The sequence below is a fragment of the Pelodiscus sinensis genome, chromosome 2 (genome assembly GCF_049634645.1).
Source record: "Pelodiscus sinensis isolate JC-2024 chromosome 2, ASM4963464v1, whole genome shotgun sequence".
Lineage (NCBI taxonomy): Eukaryota > Metazoa > Chordata > Testudines > Trionychidae > Pelodiscus > Pelodiscus sinensis.
This window is the reverse complement of record NC_134712.1, coordinates 165511636-165538307: the sequence shown is the minus strand read 5'-3', so window position 1 is coordinate 165538307 and position 26672 is coordinate 165511636. Positions and strand designations below refer to the sequence as shown.

General features: G+C 40.0%; 1 protein-coding gene across 5 annotated transcripts in view; it reads right to left on the bottom strand.

Annotated features, from left to right (window-relative positions):
• The window catches only part of GLI3 (GLI family zinc finger 3), a 261689-nt gene extending 236415 nt beyond the window's left edge, over positions 1-25274 (bottom strand). The window contains exons 1-3 of one of the 5 annotated variants that reach the window (XM_014574077.3): positions 24557-24888; positions 23237-23331; positions 7027-7189 (exon numbers count right to left, since the gene is read on the bottom strand). In XM_014574077.3, coding sequence (XP_014429563.2) covers positions 7027-7150 — 124 coding nt within the window. In that variant the 5' untranslated portion in view covers positions 7151-7189; positions 23237-23331; positions 24557-24888. Of the gene's footprint in view, positions 1-7026; positions 7190-23236; positions 23332-24556; positions 24890-25144 lie in introns of those variants that run through there. The other 4 variants (XM_006124084.4, XM_006124082.4, XM_006124086.4 and 1 more) reach the window with 4 other exon arrangements.
• Between the last annotated feature and the right edge of the window lie 1398 nt (positions 25275-26672).

The following is a 26672-nucleotide window of genomic DNA, read 5'->3' as shown; positions in this document are numbered from 1 at the left end:
AAAGGAGAGGAGGGAAACCCTGCAGAATTAATGCTGTAGAACTGTATCGTCCATGCATTGTACAGGATTGTTTAGTTTAGGGAATGAAGAAAGCTCTCTCCCTGAACTAAGAAACTGAACACTGAGAACTGGGTACAATAAGTTTGTTTCAAATTCATGACAGACCAGATCATAGTTCCTGCTAAGGTGTGCGCCTGCGCAGCCGTGTACAAAAAAATGTATCCCCCACCTACCTCCTCTGGAGGCCGCTGCTCTGTCGGATGGAGCCAGCTGAGACTGCGTGCTGAGGAGCTGCTGGGGCGGGAGGGAGGGACCTTCCCTAGCTGCATAGTGGGAGGCTTGCTCCGGCGGCAGGGGCTGCCATGTGGCAGGGGAGATGCAGCCTGTTCTGACATCTGGGGCCAGGAATGGGACCTGCCATATGGCAAGAGGGGGGAAGGGGTCTGCTCCAGTGGCCGGGAACGTGTGTATTAATAAAATGGGTGCACATCCAAACCAGCGCACATGACCTCAATATTGGTGCACAAGCCAAAACTCACTCCACTCATAGTTGGAAAATCTTAGAGATGGAACACTGGACCAGACCATTAACAGTGTAACTGAAATCCCATTAGTAAACATACAGGAAGGATTATGCATCGATTATTCAGATAAGATCCCATGTTTATCTGACTACCTATTACGCATTACAACATTCCAAAGACCAACGTACACTCTAAATTACAAGGATGCACTCTCACTGGATTCAGGGCAGAATATGGCCACAAGCCAAGCGAGTTAGTGAGATATATTCCCGAGTAAAGCCCCCTCCTTTTAATTTATTCTGTTAGGGCCTGATGATACTCAGTGATTATTATGGATGTTCAGCACTTCTCAGGACCAGATCCTTACACTTATTTTGTATACTGTTGTGCCTGATTAATATGACTAGAGGTTACTTGGAATATTCACCATCTCACTTGAAAGCAAGTAGCGTGGCTAATAAGTACCCAAAAGTTAAACAGGAAATGTGATTCTTAGGGAGCCACTGATTTCTGGATGCTTTTCTGACTGAATCCTTAAAGAATTATTTTTTAAATTTACATTTTGAAGACCTAGATGAAGGTGGCTCCTCTTCTAAAAGAACCAAAATGGGTATGTGAATTTCCTCTCATTTTTTCCATCTCTCAAGCTTGGTTTCAAGTTACATCATCATCAATATAATTTCTGTTATCACTTTAAAGTATGTTCTCAATAACTATCTGCTTCTGATAAAGGTAGTCAAGTCTATAACCTACATACGCTCATAATTAGCTTTTTTTTAAAAAGCTAAGTAATAGGTTAATAAGAAATATCAGATTACACTGAAAAGAGCACATGGGTCAAAAAAAGTAGACAAAACACATCGAACTGAAAATAAGTACTTGCCTGTCAGAAACTGAAGGAGCTTTTATACAATAACTGCACTGTTTGAAATGCAAGCTAAAATAAAATAAAATAAAATAAATCATTGCCACAAGTGGACAAAACACATTTTATTTACAATCACCAACAAAACCCATAAAAAAGATGGTTCACAAATAAATACTGCCTCAATGCAAGCAATGCTGTCAAATGTAAGTTTACTTTTTAAAATTAGTTGTTTGCGGGTAACAAGAATTCACTGGATTTTGTTCACCAAAAATAAACTAAAAATAAAAAAGTCCACCAACATTTTCATACAGGAGACTCAATGAAAAAATTCCAATTCCAAATAAGGTGGGGTAAGAGGAGAGAAGAGGTTTAGGTGTCAACCCTTTTTCTTTTTTTCAAGCTAGTATTTTCTTACTGTTAAGCTCCATTTATAAAAGTATTTTACCAAAGACTTATAATCTAAGGGCCCAGTCTACTGAAGTGATAAAGCAGATGCTTAACTTTAAGCATGCAAATAGTCCCACTAGAGCTACTCAGACAATTAGAGCTAAACACTGCTGCAATGCTTGCTTGATTGCGGCTCAGAGCTACACTGAAAATTTTCAGAAGGATCAGAAGCCACTGACTCAGCCTTCTTCCTCCATGCAGATCCCTGCTTTAGTCAATGAGGCGCCACGTGTGCAGGGTTTCATACAAGTGCAAGGAGCAGGACTTGTGCACATTTATTACACTTCTCCAAGGCTCTAAAAAACTTAATGTTTCAATCTTTTACTTCAAAGAGGAAAAATGCATTAGGTTTTTTCAATCCACTGATTATTTATTACCATAGTAAACACCATGTTATCAGCAGAGGGAAAAGAAAGTTCCATCAGGACAATAGTATGAGCTGCCCTAATAATCAGCTAGAAAAGGATACAGAAAATTCAAGTTTTTGATCTAATGTTCAAATCAGTTTTACTACCTTTGGACCCCTCTCATGTTGCCTACTTGACTTCAATGAGGCTACTGTGTGCATGGAGGAGTTTGCAGGATCAGGGTCTACATAAATAGAGATAAATGAACATCACAGGGAACAGTTCCCTCACCTGTGTGCATCCAGTGCCACAAAGGTATTATTGTGTCAGTAAAATGGTAATGGGAGGGATGCATTAGGGTGACCAGATGTTCTGATTTTACAGGGAAGGGATGGCCTCTATATTAAGGGCTTTGTTTTATATAGGCACCTATTGGCTCCCATCCATCTCCCAATTTTTCATACTATCTGGTCACTTCAGGGTGCACATACGTGTTGAGAGGAATAGAAAGAGGAATGTGGAAGCATGTCAGTGAAACTTCATGACACCAATATGGTTTTATGGTTTATGTCTGAGGCACAGGCATAATATTCCAGCATAAACACTAGTAACATGGTAACTATGTTCAAATAATGTTTATTTGTTATTGTTTATTATTAATTCTTGGCATTTGTGGAGTGGATTCAATCTAAGGGTATTAAATCACAAATAAATGTGAATATTTTTGTATTCTGGCATGGTAGTAATAGAGTCTTATTCAGTCACAAAGTACTGTATAAACGTCTCCAGTAGCAAAATTTCTTTCAAGAGTTTGGTTTTGTTTAGCTTTTTTCTTGACACTACCCTGGCAATAAATACAGCATTAGTACAAAGAAGGGGGAAAGACCAGATTTGAAAAGAAGTGTACCATCCTCAGATGTGTGGTTTTGGCTGATAAATACAAAAATCAAACATAAAGAAGAGACCAAAGACCTTCAATCATTCATTCCAAAATAATGTCACTTCCAAATTACATCGGTGTTATAGGACATCAAAAAGTTGCTAACATGATTTAAAATTATTCCAAATGATTGTTTTTTTCTGAGCATAAACTTAAACAAAAGTTTTAATTTATTCCAGTACTGAGACCTTCCACGCAAGCTGCAGCCTGGAGCACATTGTAATGGCTGAGCTACAAAAGACCTGAAATTAGGGGTCTCTGGTGGAAATGCTGGAAGCCCCTCAACTAACACATGACTAGCAATTTAGCTCTATAGTACAGTTTGTGGTTAAGCAACTGCAACAGGATTTGTTGTTTGAAGTAGAGTAATCGTGGTAGTTCTGCATAAAGGGCCAAAGTGAAAACTATGGGCCATGAGTTTAGGTGAAATAACATAAACTTAGAATCATCACCACACAATTGGGCCTCAAATCTATCATCACATAGTTACAGCCACACACACAGACGCGAAGAGACTCCAATGTAAAACAGAGTTTGTATATAAGGCCTATTCGTTTTTTAATTATTCCAAGTATAATTATTTAAACATCAGTCCTGCTATCAGGTGCACTGGGCAATTATTTTCTTTCAGGCATTGCAAAGAAATACTAAAAAGAGAGTCTTCATTGTTTCTTCTGCACAGTTGTGAGCTCTGCATAAAACCTGTAAGAGCTTTCAACCTATTTATGACTCAATTCTAAATCTTTTAGAAGACAGTGGAGCCACTCAGAAAATGCCCCTTCACGTAGCACCTCTTGGACAGCTGTCACTCAAGTATATGTTACTCTGCAAACTTTGCTAATTAGTGTGTTGTCCAGAAATGAAAACACAGTTTTAGACATATTTATGAGGTGATGTTGATATGACTGGCAGATGTTGATCTGTAATGGATGCATGCAAGGACTTGTTTGGTAAACACACTAATGATTACTCTGCTTTTTTCAAGCAAGGTAAGGCTGCTTAAAAATATATTATAAGCTGTAAATCACAACCATTCCATGTTATTAGGCCTTTTTGTAAAAAGCTGTAATTCATAAACAGAAACAGAAACTGAACGACTGTGTAACAAATGGTATGTTTTATCAACTGATGAAATTCACTCAACACTTAACAATTCTAGCTTACAGAAAAGATGTACCGTATTTTCCAGCGTATAGGGCGACTGGGCGTATAAAACGACCCCCTAATTTTTTTAATTAAAAGATAGGGTTTCATCTTATACCCCAGCGCCCCTCCGCCTCCTTTGCTCCCGGTGTCCCTGGTCTGCTGGAGACGGTCCCCAGCACACCAGAGGCACCGGGAGCAAAGCCGCAGCAGCTTTGCAAAGCCGCGGAGGAGCTCCGGCGGGGGGGCAGCCCAGGCGTACAAGACGACCCCCGATTTTTGGGGGATGTTTTTTAACATCAAAAGTCGTCTTGTACGCCGGAATATACGGTAACAGTGAGCTTTCATGCTGCATTCATTAAATTTGTCTCCTGCTAAAAATTTCATTAACACGGTGGTCACATTTGCAGAGGGACAAAACTTTAGCATATTGGAATTACAAACTTCAGTATTTCTAAAAATTTTGTATCATTATGTCACTATGTTATATGTGGACCATAAAGGTTAAGAGAAACATCTTAATGCCCTGGAGGAGTAAAGTTTACATCCATCCAAAGCCTAACCCTGCACTTGTGGAAGAATTCTAGGGCTGGCTGTATATTAGGGTAGACGAGATACTCCAGTCCTGAATTTACTTAACAACTGATTTGATTAAAAAGTATGCCTAAGGGCTCAATCCCTCACTGTTGAAGTCACAGGGAGACTTGTTGCTGACTTATCAAGATGCAGGGTGCATTTTGCAGCTGTGCAAATAACTGATTTTTCAGTCTGCTGGCAGTCCTCCCCCCCCCCCCCCAAAAAAAAAACAAAAGTCAAAACTAAATTTTTCAGGTTGACTCCAAACTGTTTTTTTTTTCAGAATTTTCCACAAATTGTGGTTTGGGTCAAACAAAACATTTTGGGAGGAAGAAGCAATAGTGGAGCTTCCCTGCCCCTTTATACATAATACTCCAATGGTTAGATCACTTATCGCTTGTAAGGTGGGAGACCCACTTTTCATTCAAGTGGAACAGCTTCAATAGGAGAGCTGCAGAGAGATCCAGTACAGACCATTCTATAGACTGCTGCTTCGGATTCAAGTCCCTGCTCCAAAGTGGAGATTCAACTCAAGATCTCCCACTGCCCAAGTGAGTGCCCTAGTCACTGGGCAACAAGTTATAAGGGGAGGTACTACATTCATAAATGTCTCTTCAGTTCTGTGAAAGCTGCCTATCTCCCCAAAATCAAAACTTTTTCTTTTGACATTTCTGAATTTTCTTTCTTTGTTTTTTTGTTCAACCTTAACAATTAGCCACAGTTAATACACTACAATGTTTCTGTTGACAGGGAAGTTTCTCCCAGCTCTAAACATGCTACCAATAGTGTACTGTATTAGTACCTCATTGCAGAAAACAGTTAATAATCATTCCTATCCTAATCTTTCTCCTATGAAAATCTTAAAGCACTTTACTTAATGGAGCCTCACAGCACCCTTTTAAGATGGTTAATGGGAGTATTAGTAGTTAACTAAGTATGTAAACTAAACAGAAAAAGGTTAAGTGTCTTGACTAAGAATCTCAGCAAGATGGTGGCAGAACTGGGGATTAATAATGTTTAACTATCCTGCTGATATTCCCCTCAGTAGAGCTGCAGAACGTGTGCATTTTTCACCTCAACTTTTCACCTATTCTCTTTGAATGTGTGCACTTTAGCTCAACTCAATGAACAGTGAACATCGGCCTCCCTGCAAGATGCAGGAAAGGACACTCTAAGCTATTCCAGGGATGCAGAGAGATTCCAAATTTTTTTTAAAAAGCCATGTTTTCTTCTGTAACAGTTACCAGTTCTTAGATCTGGACTGTTAATACTCCAGTCATCTGAAGAAGTGGGCTGTGCCCACAAAATACCATGTACATGTTTTGTTAGTCTTTAAGGTGCTACTAGACTATTCGTTGTTTTTTAAGTTTTTCCAGTTACCAGATTGATTGCCTGAAATTCTTTGCTAAATTCAGTACTTAATTTGCAGCAATCATAAGCCACTGGGCCAAATTCTCTTCTTTTTTTTGAACAAAATTTCTCTTGACATTAATGGGAGTTATGCTTTAGTAAGGACCTGTGATATCAGCTCTTGTAAATTAAACAAAGAAAAGGGTTGAGGGTGTGGAGTTGCACAGAGTGTGCAAAGTTGGAAAATGAAGTAATCCCTAGCAAGAGTTGAGTAAACTCCTTCATTTTTGTAAATCTGAATAGTCAAAACTTTTAAATGAATTCATTTGAGGTTCGCTCTTTGCTTGAGATTTTGACACCAGCCTTTAAAGAACTTCAGGGACAGAAAAAGAAAACTTTACAACAGAAAAGTTTATTTGCAAAAGTAGAGAGAAAAAATAACCCACCATTAATTTTGACAAGGCTACTTTTGTCTCTTTTGTAATAATGAATTATCTAACTAGTGTAAGAGATTTTCATGGTAAAATGCAAAGTATTTGCAATGCTTGCCAGGCTAATCAAGATTATTTCCAAAATGCCAAAACAGGAACTTCCTTTAATAAATAACTGAACAGATTTACACATCAAATTGGAAATGTTGGAAGAAAAAGACTATACCTGAAGCCAAAACAAGGTTTATAATATCCTATTCACTGTTTTTCTCTGATTGCTTTCTTTAGTCTTCCCTTAGAACAAACAATGATCCAGGTGCAAATGCTCAATTCACAAGGAATGCAGTGAACATAAAATTACTGTAGGTTTCGCTGCTAGTAAATCCCTGCTGTTACTCACCATTGGAAGTTGTGCTGGAGGCAACAGCTTTCTCACTGACATCTGTTCGAGTGGAGCATTTCACTATGGAATTCTCAACTTTTTTCTTCTCAGTTGTGGCAGAGCTATGGGACTGAGCCTCCATGATGACTTCTCATTACTTCAGCTCTCCTCACACTAATACCTGAATAAAACAAGAGAGTCATAAACTTCAAATGCCATGAAAACCTTAGTCAGAAACCTGCTACACTTCTCACCTGAAAAAGAGGCTGCCGCACAGCAGCATTAGCAATCCACAGGCCATGTCATGAAGCTCATCAAATCAGGTTTGCATGCATGAGTTCCTGAGGAATTTAAGGAAATGCTAACACCAAAGACAAGCACATTTGCTTTTAAACAGAATCAGCATCATGCTCGAGTCTGCTGCTTTGATGGGAAGGTCCACTTTTTTAAAACCCTTTAAGAATTTTAATGGATTTAGGGGTGAGGGGAGGCGGGATTTTTTTCCCCCTTTGTCCTGAGCAGCTTGGAACCATGTAGCAAAATGGAGACAAACCGGCATGTTACTGGAGAAGCCAAATTTTAATCTTCAGCATTCTGACTATCCCTAATATACAGCAACAGATTACCTCACCAAGTCTATCTTGCCTTATTAATGTAAGCATTTCTCATTTTGTTTGTTTAAAAACATAACTCAAACACAAGCATATTGGAACAATGCTCTGAAAACCACAGAGAAAGGTAAATGTGATTGCTAGTGACAGATAACAGGATCACTTTCTTTGCATGACAACCCTGAAATGGAAAGCCATGCAAAAAGCATGTTTAGTTATTCTTCCTTTCACCAATGACAGTAAAAATAATCTGCACTGACTCTTGGTTCAGTCCTTTCATATCCATTGGATCATTCCTAGAGTTTTCATGTTTGTGACATAAACCAAAGAAACCCACAGATTTCCAAGAGGGAAAAATTCTATGTGCATCCACTTCAAGGTACTGTGACTACAGTGATCCTGGTCTGCAAGAAACATAGGTATTTTCAAGCTCTTAATTTGACACAAGGCAGGCAATTAAATAAGCTTTATACAAGTCTCTCTCTCTCTCTCTTTAAGATTTGTGCCTCTGTCTGTGTGTCCATCTAGAAGTTCATATGTTCAAGAACTCCTCCTAAACAGTAAGATCTAGGACTGCCAAATTTGATGTGCAACTTCCTCTTCTCCTAACTTAAAGTCAGGATTTATTTGTGCCAGGTCAACCAGAAGCACCGGGAAAGGGACTGTTTTCCATAATGTAGAAAGGGAGACATGATACTGAGAGTGGCCACTGGGGTAGTGAGCTTCTAGTGGAGAGAACATAAGAACGGCCATACTGGGTCAGACCAAAGGTCCATCCAGCCCAGCATCCTGTCTGCCGACCTTGGCCAATACCAGGTGCCCCAGAGGAAGTGAAATGGTCAAGCCATCTCTCTCCTGCCATCCATCTCTACCTTCTGACAGACAGAGGCTAGGGACACTGTTCCTTACCCATCATGGCTAATAGCCATTAATGGACTTAACATCCATTACTTTATCTAGTTCTCTTTTAAACCCTGTTATAGTCCTAGCCTTCACAACCTCCTCAGGTTGACTGTGCGCTGTGAGAAGAAGAACTTCCTTTTATTTGTTTTAAATAATCTGCAGTGTCTGCCGGGGGCAGCCATACCACCAAGGGAGTAGCCAGCAGGGCTGGGGCTCTGCCATGTTACCTGATAGCACACCAGATAAGTAGTCCCCCTGCCCCAAACCTTTTCCCTCACTCTGGGCCCTTGGCCACAGTGTTGGGGAAGAGGGAGAAAATGCCCTAGTGGCGGGGGTCGAGGGGACTGGAAGGAAAAAAAAAGGCCCCTGGCAGCCAGGGGGAGGGGTCTGGGAGAAGAGAAAAGGCTCCTAATGGCCGAGTGGGGGCTGAGGGGAGAGAAAAGGACCCTGTTATAGTCCTATGGCTAGGTCTATAACCCTCACTCTTGAACCCCCCATTTCCAGCCTTCTGTACTGCCGCCTCCCACACACACTCCCCAGGGTTCTGCCCTGATTCCTGCAACCCCCCGCACGGCCAGCTCCCTGCCCTGAAGAACCCGGACAACACGGGGTAAGTCTTCTAGTAATCAATATTTAGCACATACGGTGCTTAGACCCAAAGAAGTACCAAGTTGCTAAAAGAACTAAAACAAGGTCCCATGTTACAAAAACAAGTCAGGAAATTAGACTTTTTTTAAAAAAAGGAGTTTTATATGCTTCCTTTATGAGCAGTATGGCAATTATCATAGAAACAGAGTTAGAAGGGGCTGAAGTGGTCTAATTGCCACCAGTATATCACCAAACAGATATTAAAAGAAAATAAATTTGTTATTCTAGGATAGGCCTAAATTAGCTCAACTTTTAGATTATGTCAGTTATAATATAAGTAAACACCTAACACTACAAAAAATCATAATGTAACCCAGGGGTGGGCAAAAGGCACTCAGCAAGCCAGATCTAGCCTGTCGAGGGCTTTGATCTGGCCAATGCGGCTCATCCAGGCCCCGCCTCTTAGCGCATTGCCTGGGAGCCAGAGCTGTGCAAGCCCTTTCAATTGCTTCTATTTAAAGGGCTCGCGCCTTCCACATACCTGTCAGGCAACGCGTTGCCTGGCAGCCGCGGGGAAGACGTGATCCCTTTAAATAGAAGCAGTCGAAAGGGCTTGCACAGCTCTGGCTCCCAGGCAATGAGCTAGCGGAGCTGGAGCTGTGAGCCATTTTAACTGTTTCTATTTAAAGGCAACCACCCAGCAGGCACAAGTCCTTTAAAGAGAAGCAAACGAAAGGGCTCGCAGTTCTGGCCCCATCCATGCTAGCCTGTTGTCCGGGAGCCAGGAACACGGGAGCCACTTCAACTGCTTCTTTTTAAAGGGCTCGTGCCTTCCCCGTGGCAGGCAGGTAACAGCCCCAAGGAAGGCGCAAGCCCTTTAAATAGAAGCAGTTGAAAGGGCTCGTGTCCCCGGCAACGTGCTAGCAGCAAGACCGGGAACAGTGAGCCCTTGAAATAGCAGGAATTGAAAGGACTTGCAGCTCCTGTCTCCAACTAACATGATGCCTGGGAGCTGCTGGGGTGCCGCAAGCCCTTTCAAACTCCTGCTTTTTAAAGGCTCTGCCCCTTCCATCTGAGGCCCCGTCCCTTCTGGGACAGCCTGCGATCGCTTCAAAAATTTTTGACGTGGCCCCCAATCAAAAGTTATTGCCCACCCTTATATAGCTGTGACAGGACGCCTGCCCTGCACTGGCCGTTTAAGACCAGGACTCAGGCCCTGAGCCGGGGCGAGAAACAAAGAGGCCAGCTGAAGCTGTTTGGGCTAGGGAGAGCCCAGCTGGCAACTATCTAGGGCAGCACAATTGGCTTGTAGAAGCCAGCTGAAACCATTAGGGCGAGTGTGAGCCCAGCTGGTAGGTGTATATAGAGAAGCACAGTTTGCTTAGAGGGGGAGCCAGTGGAGGACTGACTGCCGAGGAAGTAGGAGCTCCTTGGAGGGAGACAAGCTGGGGATAGCCAGCAAAGGCTGGAAGTGGGCCAGCCAAGACTCCGCTTGGCTAGGGGCTGGAGACAAAGCCTCTGGTTTGCGGGCCTATCATGAGGCTGACTAGGTAAGCTGAGCCATTGTGACAGATGCCAATGATGAGCAACCCATACAGACTGTAACTTGCCCTGAGAGGGGCTAGATGAGGACAGTCAGGGGGCACTGAGGCACAGTGGGGGGCTTGCACCCCTGACAATAGCCTATAAAGACATTTGATTACACTATGTGCTACACCCCATGTTAACTGATTTCTGCAATTTTGACTGATTCAGTAAATAATATAACCCATGCATACAAAGCAAAATTTCTGACCCATATATATGCAGCTCTCTAATAAACCTTTTCCCCGCACTGGATGGGGTATTTTAGTTTAATAAAATAATCCCAAAAAACTCATCATTGTACATCAGGAATCATGAAAGGCCCTGGTACTACGTGAATCATTACTAAGAAAAGTATGTATAATGGCTCAGAGGACAAGGAACTTGTCTGGTATTCAGAAGACACAGATTCTGTTCCCATCTCTACCACTGAGCTGCTGGGCAAGTCATTTCACCTCGCTGTACCACAATTCTCCATGGCTACGTCTACATTGGCCCCTTCTCCGGAAGAGACATGTTAATTTCCAACTTCAGAATAGGGAAATCCGTGGGGGATTTAAATATCCCCCGCGGGATTTAAATAAACATGGCCGCCGCTTTTTTTCCAGCTTGGGGAAAAGCTGGAAAAAAGCGTCTAGACTGGCGCGATCCTCCGGAATAAAGTCCTTTTCCAGAGGATCTCTTATTCCTACTTTGAAGTGATTCCTACTTTGAAGTAGGAATAAGAGATCCTCTGGAAAAGGGCTTTATTCCGGAGGATCGCGCCAGTCTAGACGCTTTTTTCCCCGCTTTTCTCCAAGCTGGAAAAAAAGCGGCGGCCATGTTTATTTAAACACCGCGGGGGATATTTAAATCCCCCGCGGATTTCCCTATTTTGAAGTTGGAAATTAACATGCCTCTTCCGGAGAAGGGGCCAATGAAGATGTAGCCCATCTGTAAAAGTGGGGACAATGACCCACCTTTGTAAAGTGTTTTAAAAACTGTGGCTAAAAGTGCTGTATAAGTGCTAAGCATTCACAGAATGATTTCCTGTCTCACCCTGAGCAGCATTTCAGGTGTGTCAGAATACAGGACTGCATAAGCTAAGGAGTAACACGTAACATGGTAAGCTCCATTCCAACACCAACAGCATACAAGTCCTTGGTATTAACTGACATTGCATTCCTTTCTCAGGAAGTCTGTGTGTCATTTAGGGGAGGGAGAATGAGAGCATAATTCCTTCAAATCAAGAGTCATGCTATCCCGAAGAAAAAAAAACAAAAACTGTCCAGTAGCACACTGCACAGTGGCTAAAGAAATCCATAGGATTTACAGGCTATTCCCTGAAACTTTCCACTTTCGGGGGGAGAATCTGGTAGGAACTTTTCTCCTGCGTGCTTCTCTGTGGGAGGGCAGTCCAAGGTATGGTAATTAACAAAAGCCTATCATCTTGTCTTGTCCATTCCCCGACCAGAATAAGGGACAACCCTACTATATATACTTCATGTGCTTCGTCCACCTGTATTAAACCAAATTAAATCAGTGAAGACTGAGAAGACTAATCTTCCATAAAGTTTTTCCAAGGGGTTTAGAAAGCTATAACTTTGATAGTCTCCATTATTTTTGCTCTATTTTGACTTTTAAGGGCCAAATCTTCTAGTCAAGCAACATTCCCTTGCTTTAAAGGGTACTACAGAATCTGACCTTTGCTTTCTGATATCTTAGGCCCCTATACACTCTCTCAAGTGGCTAATGCATGTGAAAGGGAACACATTAATTCAAGAGCTCTTCACCACTGTCAAAGCTGTGGAGGCCACACATTCTGTCACAGAACCAAGGAGAGTGAGCCAGCCACAGACAGAGCCAGAAAACGTCACTGAGACCAAGTATGTTCAGTGGTTTCATCCCCCTCAACCATGCAGATCACCAGACAGCTAGATCACCTCTTCACTAGTTTCTAGCTGCTTCCTGTCTAGCTGTCCCAGCAAGGTTAAGATACTAGCTGCATTACCATTAGCCTCTGAGTGCTAATTGTGCTGTTGCCCCAGTAATGAGGTATGGGAAAGGGGAAAGAGAGTGGGAGCCGCAATTAATTCTGCTATATGCAGCAGCATCTTAACACATATTTTCCTGTGGCGTTTCTGCCGCAGAGTGACTCCTGCTCCTTTTTTAGCTCCTTTTTTCACAGCCCGTAGGACAGGTGGGGTTGTTTATATGGAGAGAAGTCTAGAGGCTAGAATCCCACTTTTCCCATCAGATTTTTCTCTGCAGTTTCTCTGCTCCCTTCTCTGTACCATGATATAGCCTTTGCTACAGAGAGGCCCTAGTTAGCAACTTACTATTTTAAAGTGCGCTTATGATCAGAAATTTGTAAAACTTGCAGCTGGCTAATATAAATATCAGCTTGTAGTGCCTGTTCTATATCAAATCTACTTAAGGTTTGTCTACATTAGCACTTGCGTTGGCAAAGCTCTTGTTGGTCAGAGCCAGGATGCAAAATAATATCGCCCTGACCAATGTACGTTTCACCAACAGATGAGCCAGCGTAGACAGCAGGAGATGCTTTCCCACCAACACAGCTGTCATCTCTACATGGGGGGGGGGGGGGGGGGAATAATTGTGCCAACAGGAGAGGTCTCTCCCATCAGAATAGAGCAGCTACACAGGAAACCTCACAGCAGTGCAGCTGCAGTAGTGCTGTTGTAAAGTCCATTTTGTAGACATAGCCTTAGTTTACATACTGAAGTCTGTTTTTATTATTATCTGCTTGTAGAGGCGATCTCACTACACGTAAACAAATCTATTATATTCTGCCTCTTGAATAATCAACTAGTGTCCTTTCCTTCCAGGCCTCTCCATCTGGTCACCCTCCTTTCAATCCCCCCTCATGCTCTCCCCGTCCCCCACACACCCCCACACACCCCCACCACTGAGGTTAATGAGAGTTCTACAAGTATAGGAATTGCAGAATCATACCATCAGTTTTAAACTCTGTTTTGATGCTTTATCAAATGTGGTGATGTACTTGGCAGAAATAACAGCTTAATTCTTATATAAGCAGAGTGAGCCTGCAAGGCTAAATATTAGAAAACTCATGGTTGGACCTACATGGTGACATGGGAGCCATCAGTGGAAAATAAATATAGAACTACAAGGCATAATTTTTACAGACTCACTCATCCGACCACAGTTATACTATGGGCCATAACCTGACTTCAGTAAGAGGTGCAGGGGCACAACACTTTTAGAATCACTGTCCTAAAGCTCAGATCTGATTTTTCTCCCTCTCAGAAACTGTGAATTTACAAGTCTGTTTTTAAAAAAACAAAAAACCACACACACGCAGTCAAAGGTCCAAGACAAAATACATCTTTATTTCCATTGGTAGTTGATCACTAACAAAAAGATTTTTGAAAAAACAGCCAAACTGAAGTTTACACTTTTAAATAAACACACAAACAAACCACACAATATTTTGAGAATATGCAATTCCCCATGCATTTGTGACAGTGACTTTCCTTCTCCCAATCTTGAGACATTAAATACATAGTCTGCAAAAATGAATTCTGCTTTCAAAAACTAGAAAGCTGGTTTCTGATGAGTGTCCTCAATCTGCATGTGCATATCAATGATGACTGCAACAAAGAGAAAACACTATAATGTTATATGGCAAAAGCCTGAACTTTCATAGGTAAACAGAGGGATAAACATTCCTTCTTGAAAGCAAACATTCATGGCTTTTTCCCATTCAACCATGCTTGAACCTTTTGTACTTTTCTGGCAGGCCTGAAGCCCACTGCACAATTAATTCCAGACCCCCTCTTTTAAACCTAATCCTTCTCATACCGGCAGCCTGTCTGCAGGTGTGTCTTCTTTTCAAATCATAAATGGGAACTTTCATCAATTTCATATTAAATTGGAGAGATTACAACAAGCAAATGTCAATTATGAAGAAATTATAGGAAAAATGCCATCACTTTATTTTGAATATAAACAAATGGTAATAACACCTATTTCTTACAATAAACTATACTAATAAAGATGTTCTAATATTACCAATGTGTGTGTATTCACCACAGTATTAAAAAACAATCCTATGACTATTGTGGGAATAAGAGCTCATGGAAATCAAACAGGTTCCCTGAAAGGAGAGGAGAATTTGGATCTTCATAAATATATTTAGTTCCATTTTCTTACAAAAAGAGTTAAATCTTAATTTCTATGGTCTCTCCTCTCTGAATTGCTGGTTTGAAGGGCCGGATCTTGTGATACTTTGCTCAGTGAAGTATCTGTTATTCGTACGATAAGTCTCACCAACATCAATGAGAGTATTTGCCTAAGTAACAGATTGCAGCACCCAGCCCCTAAATTGCATATTGGTTTGCATATTAGTTTTATGTTTCCTCTATACTTTGACCACTTGCTACCTCTCCTTTTTGTTTCTTATTTGATTTGTCTTTTAATGTATTGTCTCTCTTTTAATTCCTTTCCCAGTTTTAGTCAATGCTGCTGTAGATGTATTCAATTCATTAACAAGTGGTTTGTATCCACTGAGAAGAGCAGCCTGAAATAGCTGTGTCACAGCATTCATCATCATTACATCAGCAGTAGGGAAGTTTATACTGATTGCTATCAGCATCCACAGTGCCCCAATCAGTTGCAAGCAAACACAGCATCTTTAGTTTTTCAGAAATTACTCTGGGTATTTGGGGGTGTGCGTGTGTAGCACTTTGATACACCCTACTGGAAGCAGTCTTTGGGGATATAATCCATCTCAAACAGCAAAACTGTGTGAAAGTGAAAAACACAAGGGGAGGCACGAAGAACAATCAGGAAATTACATAGTCTCTCTCTCAAGCATAAAGGACTCTTTATCAATTTTATCAGAACTGGTCTCACTTTCTTGGGAATATTCAAGAATAAGAAAATTCTGTTTTATTCAGCTGCATCCAAATGCAAAATTGACATGAGAATTTTATACTGTTAAGTGAGAGCTTGATTTATACTAGCTTGAGTTAGGTATATTTAACTTCCCTAGCACTCTTAAATGTTAGCACTGCTTTGCACCAAACATGAACGGAAAGTCACACTCACACAGGTATGCTTGATAATTCCTCACCCCCCAAAAAAGTTTCATGTATTTTATCAAACATCCTCCAACTGTAAGATTAAGCTTTGGTATACTTCACCTTCCATATAGGTGCATTAATTAATTCATATACTATGAACTTCCGAAAAAGTGTAAAAGATATAAAATGATCTAAGGCTACAATTTCCATGAGCAATCTTTGCCAAATTCTGATCTGATTTATTCTCTGTGCAACCTCACTGGTCAATCTAAGGCTATATTCAGCATAAAATGGGACAAAGTTTAGACACGTTCATTCCCATTAATTACAGAAATATAATATAGTGCCGGTGATATGTAAATAAATAAATACCCTTCACAACTCTTCATTTTCTCTAATTTTCATGCATGCTCTAAAAATGTCTCCCTTGGAATTCCATAGTTCTTATAAAGCTGTGCTGAATTTTAAAAAATGTAAAAATAATGCTAGAATCCAATAGGAAAGTTTTGCTGTTTGAATCTGAATAGTAATAATAACAATAATAATACAGCAACACGGTGATGACTGTAAGAGTACAACCTTTCAGAATTCATGCATCTGCTGTTCCTTCCTATGTATTACTTCCCTTTGATTGCCACCCCCCTTCTTCCATGTACAACTGAAGATTTAAAAACAACTCAACGGAAAGCCTGATTAATGATGATCTGATCTGTTCCTGATAGACTAAATAGCTAGTGGCAACAATAATACAGGATCACAAACACAAAGGCAATCAGCTAGGCAAAGCAGCACTATTATCAGCCCCATGATTGGACCCTAAGTGAGAAATTATTCTATGGAACACACTGAACTATTGAACAAGTGTAACTGAGGCTTTCCTCTAGAGGATTAGACATATTTACTCCTCTCAGGAAATGTATTTTATATATATGTCAAGCATCACACACATATGCTGATATGTAAACAATTACTGCAAGTGTGTGAAAATTTTAAAACATAAATCTTATAGAATCAAACAAGTTAACAGCAACACTTTATACTGAAGAAACACAGGACTTGGTTTTTCTCTGTTCGATTTCACTTATAAGTACAATATAAGTATGTTTGTTCTTAGTATTTAGGAAGCTGTTAGGAAAAATTCCTATTAAATATTTATTGTATTATTACAGCAGATTAAACATGCTGTCTAAATAAAATAGCTTTCCACCATGGGTAAAAAGACTAATTTAAGACCTCATTCTTGGTTTTTTAACCAGGCAGAACTCTACTGAGTGGGAACGTTGCCTAAGTAAGGACAGCAAGATGTGATTCTAACTGTCCGCTGTCTAACTAACAGCCTTGTCTTCTGGCCCTTATTCACATAAAGCCCTAGCACTAAATTAAATGAGAACTCACATGAGCCAGGAATACAGAATCAGAGTATGCCAGTTTTAAACAATACAGGGCAAGATGCACTTTTGGGGTATATATTCATAAGGTATTCACTAGCCAGTTGTCTTAAAGTTATGTAACTAATTTTATAAAAAGAAAAGCAGCTGTATGAATTCCATGTTTAAATACAGTAATTGATTTATATAGGCTTTTGATTCCTCTTTTTGCCCTTGTTATAACATCTGGCCTACTTACATAAAATCCAGGATAGATAGAACAGAAGCACTATTTATTTTTTTAATTGAATATGAAGCCATATATGTTATTTCTAAACAAACACAGAAATAAATTCCTTTCTCCCTCCCCCCCAAAGTCTCAACTTTAGTAAATGATTTTTACAAGGTGACATACTAACTATTAACAACACAGAACTGTTTCTTTAAAACTGTGATACTGCCTGAAGGTACAAAATCTATGCTGTTGCCTAATATTTTATAATCTTATGCCCTTATGTTTAAAACCCCTAAACAGAAAGAAAAAAAACTTAAGGCAAAGAATTAACATAAAAAAAATCTCAGATTTTGGTGTTTATATCAGTAGGTTTCATTAAAAAAATTGTATATATTTTAAAATTCTGTTCTAAGTCTATGCATAGTTTTTGCTTCTGTCCTTTATGAAGCAAAGTAATATATCTAAAATAATAAGAAAAACTTAAATATTTGCAATGTAATTCCCTTCTGTAAAACGGGGCTTCTATAAAATGTGGTCTCAACCATTCATAATGTGTACTTGAAAGGATGAGAATATGTCACAGAGAAAAACAATCAGCAACTCTTGCTGTGTTGATAACAAGCCCTATGACTTCCTCTGCTGATACTGTTATTAGCACTGCAAACACTTGTGGTGAGGATATGGTGTGTCCTTTCCCTCTTTTCTTGCCCTTTCTCCAGAACAGGATGGTACAACAAATTACAAACACCTGTAATGGATGTGCTTTGTGTCATGGTTTATTTAGTTCCTCAAACAAAAGGTTACTTCAACTACAACTGCCAGAGAAAAAATGTAGAGATATTCTTATGAGAGCACTAGCGCTTACACATGAATTCCAGTAGCATGATCATTTTCTTCAGACTTATTGTTTTAGATCATCAATCCCAATAAATGAAGTTTCCTTAGAATCCAAACTAGATCTATTAATCAATGTCAATCTATGCAGCAACGAAGCTCAATGAAGAATATATTTAACATACATCAGTCCAGATGACACATACATAATACAACTATTGCTTATGATGCATCTTCTGTTTCCAAACTGAGGATATAAAAATCACACAAGAAAAGTCCATATGCCATATTTTACAATCGACATTTTTAAACAAGATCAAAGAACCCAAGCAAAATGATTTTGGAAGTCCAATATTCTGATCACCAACTTCCAAGTCCTACATTGTGTTTATCTACTCAACGTACAATAATGTTAAGGGTGACTTGATCCATAAAGAAGGATTTCACAGTCTTACCTAATACAGATGTTTTAACCTTACCAGTAAAGAGCTAGGAAGGCTACAGGAATCCAAGAAGAATTTAAAGTGTAAAATGTACTTTATAAAACTTTATCTTCAGCTTTTAAACTTTATTTTTTATTTTACACCTGTTTCATTGTAGTAGTAAAACAGCATCAAGATTCCTTGCAGCTTCTGCAACCTCACAGAATTGCAACAGGACAGCTTTACATTGCTGCAATATAAATTATTTCCACTTAGGCTATACACACAATATAATCACAGAATTCTACTGCTGTTTTATTTTCCAAGAAAAACCATTCATAGCAATTCATCAGTCAGAGTGCCAAACCAAACCACACCAAGCCACATATTCTACTAGTGAAGATCTTTAGTGCTAGAATTTCATTTTAATATACCCAGCTCAGAACAGCAGACATCGTACTGAATTGATATTGGCTTAAATCTATATTTCTGACTATTCGGTTTCAGGCATTCAAGCATCTTATTTAACAAAAGTTTCATTTTGTAGACAACTGGACAAGGTATTTTTACATAGAGTTGATTTTCCTTATATTAGCAGATTTGCACAGAAGAGGAAAAATGGAATAGAAAACATAGTTCTAGACCAAAAGCATCCAAAAAATATACTTTGTTCTAATTCATCACAAGGCTAATTTGATCCTTCAGTCCTAATCCACATAACAGGTATGCAAGCTAAAAAAAGATATAAATATTTTGGACTCAGTTAAGGGGATAAGAGTGTAACCAATCAATGTTAACTAAAACAAAATAATTAAAACTATAGTGGAAATTTCAAATACTTTAATAATTAAAATCTGATAGTGTTCTGAACATAATCAGTTTTGATTGAGTACTCAGTGTGTAGTCAAGAAAAACAAGGTGTACTCTATCCCAATTAATTAGTTTCTTTTAAAAGTATAAACAAACTATTAGGCAACAGTACAATCAATTGATTAGGTTTTAGATTTTTTTTTTTAAAGAGACACACCAGCTTTTCAAATCAAAGCCAATGTAGTGTACTTTAAGTTTAATGCAGGTACAATTTATATGTACACTGCATGCCACAACAAAACCACAGTATGATGCCAACACAGTCTTTAAGAAAGTTTCCCCTAAATCTCTGCAGAAAAACAGCCTTCAAAGAAAGCAGGGATTAGAGTGAGCTAGAAGGTAGGGAGGGGACTTACCTCAAACCTAGTCAAGCGGAAATCAGAGCAGTAATTCTACAAATCGGCAGAGTACACTTTTAGAGCTATAATGGTGTGAAGAACTGCTGGGCAGCATTGCCTGAAGGCAGCACTAATACACTGATGACTAATGACTGGGCCTCGCAGACAATGAATTTGGGGGTTGAAAACCAACAGAAACCATGCAGTACCTTGACAAATGGGCTTTCACAATTTCATTCACTGAATAACCTTTAAGCACAAAATTGGCTCAAGTTCTCTTGGGAATAACATGACACATGTTGTTGGACAATGATATAAGTATTTTCCTGTTTAATTAAGACTATTCCACCAAATACATAAACATCATTACAGTGAATGAAATATAAGTGTTAACTATTTACCAGACTGAGGAGGAGTTAGGACACCAAATTTAAAGTACTTTCCTGAGGACCAGCAGTCCTCAATATCAAACTGCATAAATGTCTGCAATTCACCATCTGCAGGAAATACTTACTTTTTGTTAAGATTTTGCTGGGAAGGTGAACAAACACACCTTAAAGTGATGCATTATAACAGCCTATCAATCAATCAGTAACAAGATGCTCAGAAAATGATGTAGTAAAAGATACACTTCAAATTACAACTGAAAAAGTTTAATTTTAAAGACACTACTCAAAGTCAAGCCATCATAAAACAAATCAAACTCCATGTGCACTTTGCAGCCTCCTATAATCATAAACACATTAAAACAACAGTATTATTCTTTAAAGGGGCTTTTTTTCCCAGTGTAACTTGACTTCCAATCTGAAAACAACAATTTGGGCTATTTTTACAGACAGAATGAAATATCTAAAGTGTCCCTAAATTAACAAGTACCACTTACTCCAGACAGCATTGCCTTTAGCAGCTCCTAAAAACTTCAGAAAAGGATCTTTAAACAGGAAGCTTAGTGAGCTCATAAAACTGTTGTTGGAGCCAGGAACACATAGCATATTTAATCTGCAAACTGTGAGAGTCTACAATGATTTCAGCAAGATCTGAGGCATGCCCTCAAGGTTTGCTGGGATCTGGGATTAGGGAGTTGATAAGAACCTCTACTGCCCATGGACATGTTTTTCTTCTACAGTTAAACACAAATGCATAGAGACGTTTGACTGCTGCTTGGCGTTACTGCTCAAGTTATATAAAAGCTTTGCAGCTCCTTTTGCTGTCAATATATCAAAGTAAAAAAAAATCATCAAAGTGTGAAATTTCATTTAAAGTCTGTGCCAGTCTACAACTCTATTTCACAGACCTATCAAATAAAAGTAAAGATGAAAAATAAACTGAAAGTACATGAAAAGTTTTCAGCAGCCATGCCCTATTTTTGTTTATTCTGTCTCATTTTATTTGATTTTAAATTATAACAAATCAATGCGCATATAAAAATGACAAAGTCTAAGGAAGCATAGGTGGGGGGCGTCTATAAAATCTGTGGTTGAAAGGCAACTTTAAGTCCTTATTATAGTTGAACCTTTTGTTGAATAAAAAGCTTCCTCTATAGCCACTTTAGCATTTTAATTACCTTGCTGCAAGTTGGCAGAAAATTTCTTGACTCTTCCAAAACAATCAGAATGACTACAGAATATGAGTGCTAGCAAAACTAAAGCCTTCTTCAAAGTATTCTCTAGCTAGGGATTTATAACAATTGCATAAAGAAGAAAAGTCTGACTTTTAAGATAATCTACTATAGTCTAAACGTATTAACATTCCATTACTAAGGTTTTCCTAAGGATTTCATGACTCATTGATTCACTTTTCCTTTAAGTCTGTTTTTTCTTAGTACATTACAGTCTCCATATAGTTAAGTGCATGCAGTCTTGATCATTAAACTGCTTCCTTTCATAATTCCCTCCTCTTTCTTCCCCCCAATGGATCTTGCTTTAATAAGCATCCAATACCTTATTTATTGGGCAAAGATGACTAACTTTTCGAGACTGCTTTGCATCTGTACCGATTTCACTTCTTACTTGAATTCAGAGCCAGGATCAAAACAGCAGCTGGGTGCTAGCGAAATAGTTTTACCAAAAATAAAAAAGAAAGTGCAATTCAAACTTTCCAAGGTGTAGCATACAATGGATGACTGAACAGCATTTTTATTAAGTAATTTACAAAAGGAAATAAATTCTATGATCATTTTAATGGAGGGTCAAATTATTTAAATTTACCTACCCACTAATCCAAAATAAAAATTATGAAATTAAACATGGAATATTTATAAAACAGCTACAAAATATCTCATTTTAATTTAAAAATAAACCTTCAGATATGAACTTTGCATGAACCTTTAAATGTTGTGTTGGCACAAAACAGGAGTCAACTCATTAAAGGAAAATACAGATAATTGTTTTGTGCTACTTGGACAGCAAAATGTTTTGGAAAACAGCATGCCATACTGCAAGCGATGTTCAAGAAATGCACAGTTTTATTTCCTTTACTGCTTTTTTTTAAAGAACAGTATGTACTAAAACAGTGCCTTTTCCTCACACATTAGATTTCTCAACCACATGATCTTTAGTGTAAAAGAAATGATATTTCAATTAAAAGTAGCCTTGTCAAACAAATAATGTTATTTAATGTTTGCTTTAAATTTGAATGTAGTCTAACCAACTAAATGTATTTATGTACTAGCTTGTTAAGCCTTACATTTCACTCCATAAACCAATTATGAGGCTACATCATTCAGTTTACATTGTTAAATTCATTCACCATTACTTTTAATATAATCCCTCAACAGAAATCCTGTGATATATTTTAATGAACTATTTTTTTTCATTTTTATGTTACCCATCTTTGAAAACATAGCATTTTTCTTCCTTCAAAATAATCTTGACATATGTAATTAAGAAACTGTCAGCTCATTATTAATTTTTAATAAAGGACCTAAATGAAATAATTATAGGAATCAATCAGAGAGGTACCTTTCAAAATTACAAAGCAATTGCACAAATATTCAAAATATGTTAAGGCCCGTTCGTTCCTGTGGATTTCTGTCCATAATCTCCCAAAATACTGAACCATAAAGAGTTGTATAACACAAAGAACTGTAATGGTTTCTAAGTATTAAAGAGACTTAAATTGTTCCCATATAGATACATATATATCAGGCATATAGACACAGACAGTGAGAGACTCTGGCGCCGTCTTAAAAAGGTTTGTTAATTTAATTAGCCACATATTTCAAAGGCTTTGAACCATATTTATATTTGAGTTCTTCTGTGATCCAACATAAATGAAGTTAAATAAGCATGATGAAACTTCAAAATAAAAAAAATACCCTTTATTAACCCTGGAAAATAAAGTGTGGCGCATGGCATGCATTACTAGCTAGCACTCCCCTGCTTAATGAGAGTTTAAACATTATATACCAAGTGGACAACCATCCATACCTTTGACTAAAAAGGCGCTTTTACTTTGAGATCCATACAGTCCATCATGTCAAACAGAAGTGGCAGCTGGAAAATGTGGAACAGCTGGCAAAGAGCTGAGAGAAAATGTTTTACATAAATATATCTACATATAAACTGGCAGAAGGCCACAAACACTGGACCCAAAGGACCAGCTCAAAACTATACACCAGAGGGTTAAAAAATGGAGGGGCAGTGGAGGGGATTTCCTTTCACCTTTTCTTTTCACGTGGTGCCTGGACTTGGAAGCTGCACATTTGTGTGTGTGTGTGTGTGTGTGTGTGTTTATATCAGCTGGGTTGGAAGAAGAGCAACTGTGTAAACAACCTAAGTTTACAGGCTAATTAAAACAACAGCGTATCCACTTTCCTAAAGCTTTAAAGTTATTTGCTATAAGAACACGCAGAAGTTCTAGTACGGACCAAATCCTATATGTGTTTTCTTCCTCTTCTCCATACCCCCTCCCCTCCAAAAAAGCCGAGACAGTAACTGTCGGGAGCGATTCATACTCAACCCTTCCCCCGTAATATTTTTCTTCATACATAGCAGGGAAGGGGGGGGGGGGTCGGAAAGAGGAAGAGAGGGAGGGGGAGTTGTAGAGGGTGTACAGAGCTCAGCAGTTTGGTATATGCAGCTTCCCAAGTTACCCAAGTTCCAAAGGCAGCAGTCACAACAAAATCACACAGAAAGGGCATAACTTTCACTCTGCCTCCGTTATGAATGAACGGGGCGCCTCATCCTACCTCCAAACCTTCCCCTGAAACGCCACCAGGTTAATCAAAACATAATAGAAAACGAACCGCCTTTTTCTCTCCCCAAAACTAACACTTAAAGTGTTCCCTCTCCCCCCAGCGAATCCTTGCACTTCTCCAGACAGGACGGGGTGTTTGCTACAGCAACAAAGTTGCAGCCAAAGAAACTGGCACGCAAAATAACAAGCAGCTTCTTTTGGGAAGAAAGCAGCTGCTGCATGCAAATCTGCAGTTCAACGGTGGGACAGTAAGCCTCAAAATCCTTTCGGAGTGCAGTAGGGCACAGAGAGAGAGGGGCCGGGGAGAGAGTACTTGCATATTGTTGCATACTTTTTTTTGTTTTGCTTAAAGTTAAGGACAGTTTGACAGCCATTTTTGGGGGTAGATCTCAGATCGCCTCCCTCTCCCCTCCCGTCCGAGTTAAAAAGAGAGCGCGCGAATGAGCTCGGAAATGAAAATACAGTGCCCCCCAACCCTCTGGCTTCTCGGCACACACTGCGCACAGCCCCGTAAACAAAGAAGAACTTCTTGCAAAACTCAGTCCACATACCTGCTGCGGCTGCCGCTGCTTCTGCCAAGCCCCCCAAACTTCCCATAGGCAAGGTTGGGTTGCTGGAGCTCCCCCGCACCGTGCCTGCAAGAGGGGATCTCTCTTTCTCTCTCCTCTGGCAAAGCTTAACAGGACCGACCCCAAAGGATGAAAGCGGGCATTTTGCTTCTGGGATTTTTTTTTGCGGGGGGGGGGGGGGAGGGAAGCGGCTTGGGAGAGAAGAGGCCGGGCTGCGTGTGTGTGTTTGTATTGGTGCTTGTTTTATTCCTGCCCTCCTCCCTGCAGGAGAGAGAAGGAGCGAAGCCCGCTCCGTTTGTGTGCGCGCGGATCCGACATCAGTTTCAGTGATCTTGTAATCTGATCCCTTCTGACTCACTCGCCCGGACTGACATTTCTGATTTGGTTCAACAAAGGCGCGGGGAAGAGGCGGGGGAGAGAATCTACCAGGCTGGAGCAAAAACTTGCATCGGAAGTCCCCTCCATCCCCCCTCCCCCCCCCAAAAAAAACCCCATGTCAATCGCACCGCAGCTTTTCTTTTTAAGTCCACCCAAGGAGGGCCATAAAAACACCCCTGCTCCGATACTCACGTGTTGGAAAAGTTGTCCCTTCTGCCTTCCTCTCTGCCTCGCTCCTTTCCTCCTCCTCCTCCTTCGAGTCCAAGTTTTACAGATGTTGCTGGACTCTTCTCCACCACCAACCCCGCCTCCCCCCTCTCCCTTTCAATTCTCCACTCTGCACCAGAGGAAGGGGAATGACCTTCGGGGGAAAGAGGCAACTTTGGGGCTCCCCCACCACCCCCTGCCGGGCGGGTCGGGGACACTCAACTTTTTGGCGCGGGGAAAAGGGTCCCCCCTTTGGATTTGCCTGCTGGAAGGGCTACAAACGCGAGGGTCACCCGCTCCCCTCCGCCTGGCCACTGGGGAACGTGGGATTCCTTCGCGGAGGAGACCGGAGCGACCGAAGTCAGCAGGGGGCATGTGGGGCGGGTGTGCTGATCAGTGCTGGGTGAATGAGAAGCCGGGAGCAGCACAAACACGCGCTCTCAATCTTATGTCCCCTCTTCTCCTCCCTCCTTTTACTTTAGCCTCCCCCCCCCCCCCCAAAAAAAAAACCTTCGGCTTCAGCTCAGACACCAGGAGGCCACACCCATAGCTGGGAGGGAAGGGGAGAATCTGGTTTGGTGCCTTCACTCAGCCACTTCCCCCTTCCTTCACTCTGGCATCAGGTTCTCTCTCTTTTTCATCTTCCTCTCTACCTTCTGTTACGCTGTCTGCTTCCCTTCCCACCCTTCAGTCTGTGCACAGCTCTCAGTCCGGGTCAGAAAGGCTCACTTGTTTGCCTTTCCTATTCTTTTTTATCTGGCCCTCACATTTTACCCTCTCTTTCCCACTGTCTTCACACCTTCTCAGAGCATTCAAAACTCATGGGTTTAACCTCCACAAGAGAATTAAGGGTTTAAAAAACAACAACAAATTTGAGGCGTTCTCTGTATTTACTTTTTGGCATTTGGGCCTTCGGGATTCACATTCACAGGCTTAGCTCTACTCTCACATAGCCTGGAAACTTTTTCAATTGAAATTGAGAGTCTCCAGAAATCACATGACTCTGGCACCTGGAGCTGCAAGAAAAAATATCAAAGCTCATAAGAATTGGAAATACTGCCTCCTTCTCCTGTATTGGTCCTTTTCTCCCTGTAAAAACCCGCTTTTGAACTTTTTGTCCCACTTTTCTTTAGTTTTTCTCCCCAGACTAGGACTAAATGTATACATCATGATGTATACCAAATGATATAGTCCAATACTTAGCCTTTCATCTGCTCCTTTTGCCATAATCTGATTACCAACTGATTCAACAGATTCACTCTTGATTAGATCTTGATTCAGCAAGATGCTTAAGGACACAACGAGTCTCACTGAAGTCAGTGTTAAAGCTAGGCATATGCTTAAGTGCTAAGAATGCCAAGCCAATAAAAATCTCAATTAATCATTCAATTAAAAATTAATCACGATTAACTGTGTAGTTAAAATTTAATCACGATTAATTGTGCACTTAATCATGCTCTTAAACAATAATAGAATACCATTCATATAGAATGTTTGGATGTCTTCCATGTTT